This window comes from Rutilus rutilus, assembly GCF_951802725.1.
Source record: "Rutilus rutilus genome assembly, chromosome: 12".
NCBI lineage: Eukaryota > Metazoa > Chordata > Actinopteri > Cypriniformes > Leuciscidae > Rutilus > Rutilus rutilus.
In genome coordinates this window covers 22,428,951-22,439,681 of record NC_140217.1, presented here as the reverse complement: position 1 = coordinate 22,439,681, position 10,731 = coordinate 22,428,951, and the positions used below count along the sequence as shown (strand labels likewise).

General features: G+C 39.0%; 1 protein-coding gene across 4 annotated transcripts; it reads left to right on the top strand.

Annotated features, from left to right (window-relative positions):
* Nucleotides 1-930: 930 nt before the first annotated feature.
* znf326 (zinc finger protein 326) lies at nt 931-6,523 on the top strand. Of its 4 annotated transcripts, none has more exons than XM_084424954.1 (13): nt 969-1,088; nt 1,713-1,759; nt 1,879-1,942; nt 2,251-2,614; nt 2,692-2,857; nt 3,013-3,029; nt 3,099-3,144; nt 3,244-3,325; nt 3,660-3,807; nt 3,909-4,008; nt 4,157-4,287; nt 5,885-5,970; nt 6,072-6,523. In XM_084424954.1, exons 2-13 carry the CDS (start codon nt 1,732-1,734, stop codon nt 6,190-6,192), a joined length of 1,353 nt encoding a protein of 450 aa, XP_084281080.1. In that variant the 5' UTR covers nt 969-1,088; nt 1,713-1,731; the 3' UTR covers nt 6,193-6,523. The 4 variants fall into 4 exon arrangements, with proteins under 4 accessions (XP_084281081.1, XP_084281080.1, XP_084281082.1 ...); XM_084424956.1 differs by having other exon boundaries at nt 5,885-5,980; XM_084424955.1 differs by lacking the exon at nt 3,013-3,029 and having other exon boundaries at nt 931-1,088; nt 2,692-2,861; nt 3,083-3,144; nt 5,885-5,980.
* Nucleotides 6,524-10,731: the final 4,208 nt, after the last annotated feature.

Genomic DNA, 10,731 nt, shown 5'->3' with positions numbered 1-10,731 from the left:
GTAAAGCCAAGACCCAAAGTTAAAACTTTCTAATAAATACAGGACCTCACTATCAAAACATGTTTTTTTTGCCACAAATTCAGTTAGGTTTATCTTTGTGGGGGACTCTACATAGGCATAATGATTTTTATAATGTACAAACTGTATATTCTATAAAACTTTTTGTATGTTTACATTTTCAAATAAGCATAATTTTGGTTATTTAGGTTAGGTCACCTACAGGTTAAACAAATATATGTTTTTTTTTTTTTTTTTTTGGACAATTCGGCCGAATCCTTGCACAGTCGTTAAGCTCCCTCTAGAGGTGAATAACAATAACGTCTTTGTTACAAACATTGTTTTGTTGCTCTTTGCAAAAATAAACAATATTTGATAACAAGATGAATACTATTTTGTATTATGAATAATTAATTCATAATATATCAATTCATAATATGAATTCATTCGTAACTATATTTAACCATGAATATATTTTTGTGAATAATATAAAGCAGAGGGTATAGGCTACCACAAAAGGCGGAAATTGGTGGGCCTGAAGTTCTCGAATTGGTTATGTACCTTATAACAGCAATTCTCACAAACTGTTTTGTTACCCTGTGATGGGTGTAAATTATTGTCCAGCGACTAGCGAGAGGGAGCTAGATGTAAGCGCCATCCATACGGTCTTGTCACGTGGTAACAGTAACCTTTCACAGCGCTGCTCAGGTGTGATAACTGGAAACGTCCTGTATTTAATCATTTTATAGAGATTTCTCTGCCAGTTTTACACTTATAAATTCTATTTTACCTTTATTATATTGCAAGTCTGTATAAATCCGTCCATTTAGAAGATTAAAATGACATGTTTTATAAAATGTCTTAGTGAGACTAAAGCAGCAACGATTTGAATGAGGCAGTCTCAAATCTGTTTGTGAACGACAAGCGCCCTCTAGAGGAAGACAACTTGAAATGGTTATGAAGTAGTTGTTGCAAAAAAACAGCCTCAAGGTTGCCTGACACTGTTGTTTAGTTTGTTTCCAGGGGGAAATGATTTCAGTGACACCTGCTTTAATTTAGCGCAGTAGGACTGATTGACCCTCGTTGATGTGGTAAGTGTGCATTTGAAAATAACGTTGCTTTCGTTAAAAATACAATAATAATAAATTGAAACGAAAGGATTCGTACGTTTTAAATTGGGACCGGGCAACTTGCACATGTATTTAGAACTTTAACTAAGTTATTTGTATTTAATTACTAAACGTGATGCCTTTGGTTTTCATACTTACATGTTTGAGAAACTTTAGCTAAATAAGCCATTATTCAAAAAGTTTCAAATCGACTGTATGCCTGGAGTTGGCCAAGAAACACAATGTAACGTTTCACACACACCACAAAACACATTCTGCTCAAATAGAAGTAATGGTGCAAAATGCATTGGCCAGTTTCAGTTGATTTGACAAGTGAATCTTTATCAGAGGACCCAAACACAAGGGCAAAATTCACACAAGGCCCATTCAAAATTTGAATCTTATGGACGTTTACACTGCTCAATCATTATTTATGGCCCATTTAAAAAAAAAAAACCCATTGAATTAAAAGCTTACATTTTGGAGGTAACACCCTGCTTAAGCTAATTGACAGTAGCAGTCAGCTAATATGCTGTGTCTTCCTGCTGGTAATAATCTATATTTAAGCAGGGCTTTAATTATGACTTTATGCAATCTGTTTTAAAGGACTTAAGATAAAGAAGATATGTTCCCGGCCTCAGCTGAAAATCCAGGTAATTACATAAATCTCTCACTCTTATGTTGCTATAATGTTATATACAGCTGTCTCGTATTTATTGTTTCTGAATGAGGTACAATCTCGAATAATCACTTTCACTTGTTAAATGTCCAGGGAAATGCTACAGTCAGACATTATTTGGATCGTTTGCATCGTCTGAGACCAATAGCTCTGACAGGTAAGAACTGTCAGAAGATCTTCCTTGTGCTTTTCTTAGCAGGCAATAGAAATCGCTTTCCTATATAAACTGTTGAAGATCTTTAAAAAAAATACATTTTCTTAAATTATAAACAAAAAGGTTTGAAAAACTTAAAAAAAAAAAAATATATATATATATTTTGAAGTTGAAATTGTAAATTTATATAGATATATAGTAAAAACACACACACACACACACACACACACACACACACACATATATATATATATATATATATGTATGTGTGTGTGCATATTGTAATGTGCTACCATTTGTTTTGTCCTCAGATATGGTGCCAATGAGTCTTTTGAACAAAGGGCCTCGAGCACTGAAGATGCAGATAGCGTTTTTGATCATTCTAATGGAGGGTACAGTGACTCCTGTTCATCCACCTGGAATGCAGACCTCTTGTCAAACTGGGAAAGGCCCTATGCCATGTTTTCCCAGAGGTCCAGGTCTCCATTCTCAGACAGCGGCAGAGAGAGTCAATACTCCACTTCCAATCTCTCTGATTCCTCCAGCCTGTACTCTCCCTCACACTCTCGGCCTGCGCCGATTGGCTCACGGGGCAGAGACATGCACCCATACGCGCACAGAAACTACCGGGGAAGAGGTGCTGTTGTACCTGAGGCTGAAGGACAAGGTGTAAGGGTACGTCTGGTATCTAGTTTATCATTTTGAACAAAAACAATTACATTTAGTGTTGAATTGTCTCTTCTCTTCTGCAGTGCTCAAGTCTGAACCCATCTATTTGCATAGAGAGATACCACTCAGCATCAGCTGCTCTAGTGTTTCGAGGGACCAAGAGGAAGATGATGGAACCAGTGCCTCCTTGCAAGTTGGTTAAAAAAAAGAGGATTGTCAAAGCAGGTCCCAGCATCAGCAGCATTGTGGGTATGTGATGTGCTGCTTTGATAGACCAAACATGGTTTAAAAAATGGCAAAACAAAGTTTCCACTGCTAAATTGTTGCACGTTCTTTACTGTAATTTTCAAAAATGCTGCTCTGCGTTGATGCTTATGATGCTTTACTTTGTTTACTTTTCTTAGGACCACACATTTCAAAGGTAAGAATCTACAATCAAAGGTGGATTATAGAATCAGTCCTGTGATACTACAGTTTTTATTTTCCACAGGACCGTTGCTTTTCTTCCAATAGCAAGGAAACAACTGGAGAGCATGGTATATAACGGCTTTAATATTTTCATTGTTTATTATATTGGGGGGGAAAAGTTGTATCTAACAATGTATCTATCTATCTGGGTTAATATTTGTGTGCAGACCTTGGCAAAAAAGTTCGAACCAGAGAGAAGCGCAGAAGACGACGAGAGAAGAATCATGAAAAATATGGAGATAAGCACAGGTGAACACTGACATTTCTAGTGAGGCATCACTTGTGTTTTTAAACCGCATCTACATTCATTGGTTGTATATTAGTTAAATTATTTAAATATATACAAATATTTTTTTAAATATTTATTATTTGAGGTAGGAATTGAGAATTGCTGCTGTATTCCTTTTAGAAGCAGTGAAATGTTGAATTGTGACATCTGTGGAAAGGCTAAAGAATTTAAATTCACTTGCTAATACAAAATAGTTCAAATTGTACATTTACATTAGTAGTTGTACAAATACATTAAATGTCAAGGTAAATGCAAATTTATGTCAGCTTAGTGTTCTTAATGTGTTTTTTTTAGGTGGGCTTTTACATGTGCTTTTTGTAAATTCCACACGTTTGAAGACAAAGACATTGAGAAACACTTTGAAAGCACGTATCACAGAGAGACTCTTGACTATATAAGACGGCAAGCCAAATTTGATGACAAGGTCATCAATTTTTTGCATGTAAGACTTTTGAAATGTTCTTTTTTTAATTGTTTGAGGTTTTTGTATGGATTTGTATTATAGTTGTTGTTGTACATTTACCCTGTTTTAATATTGCACAGGATTGCATGGTTCACAAATTTCATAAAACTGTCTCTACTCTACACAAACTAAAGTTTTCCTGCGGACGAAGCAAAGATGAGTGGGTGAAAATAATGGAAGGTATGATGTAACGTTATAAATACGCATAATATGAAATTAATAAATACATTGTATTATATTGTTAAATATATTTATAAATAGGCTTTATTAACCTACACAACTACAAAGATGATTATTAACACTTTATTCAAACTTCATAATCTTACAGGGGTGACAGAAGATGATTACATGAGAAGGATGGAGGTGGTTTACTGTGTTGCATGTGACAGTCACATTCCTGTGGTTTTCAGCTCTGTACAGCAACATCTTCATTCACTCACTCACCTCAAGAGCAAAATGGTAAGGTATCTCTGTTCTGTCTCTTCTAAATATCCCGAACCTTCATGTTTATTCATATATATGCATATACTGTTGTATTCTCCTCTTGTGTTTTTGACCCACCTGAGCTACCATTTGTGCACCAATCCTCTGCATGCTTTCATTTAGTTTCAAAATGGATGGTATCTAACGAAAAAAATAACATGCGCACACTCTTGGGCAAAAAAAAAAAAAACAAGAAAAAAAAAAACCTTTTGATTGTCTTAACCACAAATTATTGTTCAGGAAATTAGCTAAATTTAAGCAAATCCACTACTTGAAAAGCAATTACATCAAAGACAGAATAAAGTTTTTTGGCAGAATATGGGAAGTTGTGTGTGGAGTGATAAATCACAATGAAACACGAGTTGCATTATGATGTTCTAGAGCGATGTCTTCAAAAATATTTTTTATAGTTTAGAAAATGGTAATAAAATATGACAAGACCTCAGAGTTATCAAATCAGTTGATATTTCACTGGTTTTGGCCATCTTTCTGTTAGACTGTCTCACAAATGAATTAGGTTGAATAGCTGTCAGCTGTTAAAAGAAATACACAATTAGATAATACCAATTTAGGTCAACCAATTACCAAGCAATGGTTAATTTTGTTCAGTCTGTGGTGTAAAAAGGTCACATTAACAATTAAAGAAAAAACACTTAAAACGTGGTCAGGTCAAAGTGCGAATCATATTTGGTCCCAAATTTTTTATAAATTTTACTGGTGGTCCACTGTATGAAGAATTTTTGGGTATAATATGTCACAGTTTACTTTATTTTGCTATCCTCACTTACATAAATTAACTATAGTGTCCTGCACCCACTAGTAAAAAAAAATATATAATCTGTAATATAAATAAATAAATATATCTGGTGTCTGAATAATTTTTGGTTTGACTGTATATTTGTATATTTATATTATTATTTTAATATATTTATTTATTTTAGAGCTGCACGATTCTGGTTAAATTGTGAATCACTTTTTTATTTGTTTAAAATAGAGATCACGATTTTGAACATACAACTAAACAAAACGTAATTTACTAGAGGTTCTGACAAAATAGTAATTGCCGCAGTCTATTTTAAAAAATATTTAATTTGAATGAATAATTAATTAAATCGATTGTTTTAAAAAATAATTCAATGACTCACTCATAAACACTTCACCTGTTTAATTAGTGAATGAATGAGATTTTTCTGTTTCTGCGCCATTCACGAGTAACATTGGTTTTGCTATGTTTCACAGAACTAAGATATGCTGTTGTTCTAGTGTTAGCTATAGTAACAGGATAGTTTTGAGTGTCATTGTTTCTTGTGCTGGTGTGCTATTGGTGGCTAACAACAAACATTTGCTTGTGTACTGTTGTGCACTGTATGTTCTTTTTTTTGTTCGTCATCTTCGCATTGTTTTGCGTATCATTATTTTGCTTCGCTTCAGTTATGATAAAGGGACATCGACTCTTGCATTGCATGTTTATGCATTTTGGGGCGGAGCAATGAAGTGAGGGGTGTGTTTGTTTGGGTTGTATATATTATAATAGCGTATATATCTTGTTTATCATGTTTTTCCCCCCTTAAAGGCTTACAAGGAGCAGTTAAAAAGAGACAGCGTGGTCACAGCCAAAGCCATAATAAATAATGATAATGTGAAAGTGCGCTATGAGAGGTACATGAAGGTAACAACATTTGTGGCATGTTGAAACACAAAATAAGCTTTTAATTTTTTTTTAAAGAATATTTGAAGTTATTTCTCTTCTAATTTGACAGGGAGAAGATCCATTTGCAACAGATGCCAAAGACACAAGTTCTGATTCTCAGGACCCCGAGAGATCTGATGAAGCAGAGGAAGACGAAGAGAACAGTGACTCATAAGAATGGATATAAGTAATGAATGGAGAAAAAGAGAAAAGAGGGAAAGGCTCGTTCTACGGTAGTTTCTTGTTCTATAACTTCAAATGCTCAGATGAACTTGTAATGTAAAAGGCCTGAGATTAATTTTTCATCATTTTGATTTCATAATTCAGTCCACATTGATTCATGCTAATAAGTGTAGGCTAGTTTTCCTCTCAAAGTGTAGGCATTTTCTTTCTATCTTTAAAAAAAATTATACTCTTCACAGTGCAGTCTGAGATTAATTTGTACTGTCTCTGTAGTATATGCATATTTGGAGTAAAAATATTTTGCCACTGTTCTGAATGCCATTAAACTTTACAGTATTATATTTGAATGCTATATGTTATATATATTTTTTTTTTGTTGTGTACTTACATTATCCCGACTGTTTCCAACAACTTTCAAACCAGGAGAAATTTGCAATTTAATTCAAAGACACAATTTTTGTAATTGTAATTGCAATTGTACAGGTTTCTTTATTTCCGTTTTGTCGCGTCAATGGCGTCATATCCGCGTTCTCCCTGGTTTCCGCTCGTACTGCCATAGTAACCAGAGCCCTCTGATAGTAACCAAGGCGACAGACGTGGAAAACTGTGTAGTTCGTAATGTCTATCTGCACACTGTTGTTGTTTCGTTCAAACATTATGGACCATGACAAGCAGACTTTGGATAAAAAAGGAGAACTAAAACGAGAATCAATATCAGCGCGGTGTTTTCGAGATGCCTAGAGCTCCACGTCCGAGACTTCGACCGCTCCTACATGTACTTTATTAAACAGGTGAGCACATTTACATAAAACTAATCAATGTTATATAGTTCAACAATGATAAAATGTTAGAATATGATCTGTATGTTATTCTAATGTTGATCTAGCTTACTGCTAGTCTCATACAGACAAACTTAACACATAGAATAACATAAATTTCAACACATTCAAATGCAGTTTAGTGTTATAGTGTAATGTTAGACCAAGTGAAACAGCGCTGCGTTACCTCACAAGTTTAATTTGTCTAATAAACTGACCTGTGAGTAGTAATTCTGCACTTGCGTGTAGTTCGGTAGAATGAAATGTCCATATTCCTTTTATATCCGCGGGACTCGCGTTGCGTGCGGAGCTGATAGTTGTCTCTTAGCAGTCCCGACCTGCTTCATATCACAGTCATGATAAAAACATCTATGTATTTACTCATCCATAAACATTATTAGATCGGTCGGCTTGACGTTGACGTCAAGATCCATAATTCTTAGCAAATGTTGCGTCATCAAACTACGAATTTGTTATTGTAAGAGGTTAGCGACCCCTAGCGGCGAAAAAATTACATATGGTACGTTTAACAGCGTGGACCATTACAACTGCTTAGAATACTGGAGGTCCCTCTACTGGAGGAAACAAACTAATGGCAGCTCTATAAACTTTTTTATATCTGCGTTTTGGGGTCAATTATCACCTCAACTCTCTTTGTTTCAATGATGAAAACATCAGACAGTTTGGAGTGAAATGTACAGGTAGGTGGAACACCTGCTAGGCATTGCTGCCGGGGTCAGCTGCAGGGTCATCAGCTAGGAACCACCATTCACCAACGTTTCGCTCCTTTAATCCTGAAACGTCTCCTGGTGGCGGAGCAGTGACAGGGACGTCTCCCTGTCACCCCCTGCAGCTGATAGGTGTTACCCTCTGCAGCTGTTGTTAGGGTTAGTTGTTCTTTCCCCAGCTCTTGTCTTTCCTCCTCAGCCAGAGCCAAAAGCTCCCCTTTTCAGCCTCCTCCGCTAGCTCTTTGGTTGACTTCTTTAGGTTCCCTCCGGTCACTCCTGCGTCCCTCAGAAGGCGTGTGGTTGACAGCCCCATGTTGTCTCGGCATCCAACCTCCACTGGACAGATGGTGGTCTTCCAGCCAGCCTCCCAGCACTCAGCAGCCAGCTCTGAGTACTTGGCCTTCTTGCGTTCGTAGGCGGCCTCCATCCCCTCCTCGCTGGTATTGTGAGCTCAATGAGGAGCACGGATTTTGCCTTGGTAGACCACACCACTATGTCGGGGCGGAGAGATGTAGCAGTGATCTCGACCGGGAAACGGAGCTGCCTGTCGAGATCGACTCTCATGTTCCACTTCTGGTCAGGTGAAAATGGCCTAGCTGTTTCTCTTGGCCTGAGGTTTCTTCTCCCCCATTTTCTGTGGCAAAGCTGATGTGGTTGTGGTTCTCTGCTGGTGGTACCCCTTTGCTACCCTGTCGATGCCCCTTTATCACCTCGGCTAGCTTTCTCAGGACCTGGTCGTGGCGCCATCTGTAGCGTCCCTTGGGAGAGCGCGATCTTACAGCCTGACAAGATGTGCTGGAGGCTTGCGTTTGGGGTATTGCAGAGTGTGCAGCCTTCCTCACTCCCGAACCACTGGTGAAGGTTCCGAGGACAGGGAAGCATGTCGCAGGTTTAGCGGATGAGGAAGCTGAGCCTTGCCTGCGGGATCTTCAACAGGTCTGCCCAGGTGATGTTTCGGTTGACAACTCCCTCCCAGGTTGTCCACCTTCCCTGTCGGCCCTGTGACATGGCCTTGATCTTGTAGCGCTCTTCCTCCTTTCTTGTCACCTCCGCCACCACCATTTCCTTCCTCTCTTAGTGGTTGGCCTTGGACCAGAACCGTGGCGCTTCTCCCCACCCTAGCCCTGCTCTTCCTGCCTGTACTCTGCCAACAATCTCTTGATGTTGCAGACGACTGGCGGCTTGGTCGACCTCAATTTGGGTGTTCCACTTCCGGCCTGTCAGAACCTTAGGGTTTGCGTTCCTTACAGCCTGGTCAGCAGACTCTCTCAACTCGAGAACAAGCCTGCGGCCGGTTGCATAAACATAGCCATAATGTTAAGACAGTGTCTTAAGTTCTAGTATGACCTACTAGCAGTTAGTCAGGGGCAGTCAGTCTTAGTTTTCAGTATCAAAGTAGGCTTATCTACGTTTTTATGTAACTTGATTTAAAAAAAGCTATGAACCGTCTTAAAGAAAATAAATTGATGTCTAACTTGTAAGACTAGTCTTAGAGGTTTATGCAACCGGCCCCTGGTCTCTTCCTGCTTGTAGCCCAAACTGATTGAAGCGGCAGCTGCAGGGTGTTCCTTCTGAAGAGGCCCGTTTCAGAGAGGCACCGTGGCAGCCCCAACCACTTTCGGATGAATGCGTTGGCTTTTCCATCCATCTTGCTTGCGGTGGATGAGGGGATCTCACTCATTTTCAGTGGCCACATCACCCTCCTGTAGAGCGTAAACTGGTAGTACCAGACCTTGTACTTCCCTGGGAGTTGGCTTAGATCGATCTTTGCCAGTCCTTCTAAGAGCTGTTTCATCACGGTTCCCCCCATCTCTTTGTCCGTAAACTCTGCCGTGTACTGCCTCCCCAGGCTTTTAATGGGTTGCTCAGAGAGGAGTGGGATTTTCTCTCCCCCTAGGACAAAACATAAAGGGATTTTCTCTCCCCCTACGAGATATAAAGGTGAGTAAATGACAGGATTATTATTATTATTATTTGTACTATATTGTTCAGATTTTTCTTTAAGGCACATTAGCAGATGCCAAAATCCTTTTTTTTTTTATTTTTTTTACTGCTTAGCCTTTTCTTTAACCCTAGAATGCATGAACCAAAAATTCTTCTCAAATGCATAAAGGTGGTCAGAATGACACGTGGGATTAATGATTTTCTTCAAAAAAGTGTCACATTAATTAAATGATTAAAATAATTGATGATCCATAAATTATTTAATATAACATGTTTATTTTTCCACCTTTCTTTATTTGCATTACAAAAGATGAAATGTATTCTTAAATGCAGTTGTACTCCAAACTAGTATATCTGCTGTAAAGTATTTTCTAGTCTGAACCTTCAAACTTCGTCAGTTCGTCATGAACTTAAGGGAAGAACAGCACTGATCGCTGATGAGGGGCCTGTTGACGCCCCGGCAGGAACCATTCGTTGAGGCGGCTTCTAGTTGGCTCTTCCGGCGAAGACCAGTCGAGGCCGAGCTCTTCTTCTGTGCTCGCCCTGGCGTCACTTTTGCTAGACTGAGACAGGGGGGCGGGGTCAATGACTAAGCCCGACCAATCCTCTCCTTCAGAGGCCGTCAATGACAGGCTGTCATCGTGGAGGTCTTCCTCCGATCCACCAAACGAGACGAGGCCGTCTTCTTCAAAGGAGGGGCGCTGGTCTGCTTTGGTCACGAGCACCGGCAAAATCTCTCTCTGTGGAGAGAGTGAGGCATGCGGGGTCTGAGCCGGCATGAGCTCACTCGTCTCCGTGCGCTCATGTGTCCTCTGACCCCGCCGTTTCTTCCTCCGAGGTTCTTAGGAGGCAGGAAACGGGAGGGTGTGAGGGGCGGGGTCGCTATCTAAAAAGAAAGCTAGCTGCGAGCGCAGAGAGGATATCATGTGAGCTATAGAGTGAGTTGTGTAATTTACCTGTATTCATGACTCCTCTCCCATGGCCAATGGATACTGGATAGTAAAGTGTCTATTGGTTGTGAACTTCAGAATTATGGCAGAAGTAGTAGGTCATGCTA

Excerpts from the sequence above, each read along its gene's own strand:
- znf326 (XM_084424953.1), top strand. The coding sequence starts at position 1,732 with ATGTTCCCGGCCTCAGCTGAAAATCCAG. Across the intron at positions 3,326-3,659 it reads AAATATGGAGATAAGCACAG|GTGGGCTTTTACATGTGCTT; the intron begins GTGAACACTGAC and ends TGTTTTTTTTAG. Across the intron at positions 4,009-4,156 it reads GTGGGTGAAAATAATGGAAG|GGGTGACAGAAGATGATTAC; the intron begins GTATGATGTAAC and ends ATAATCTTACAG.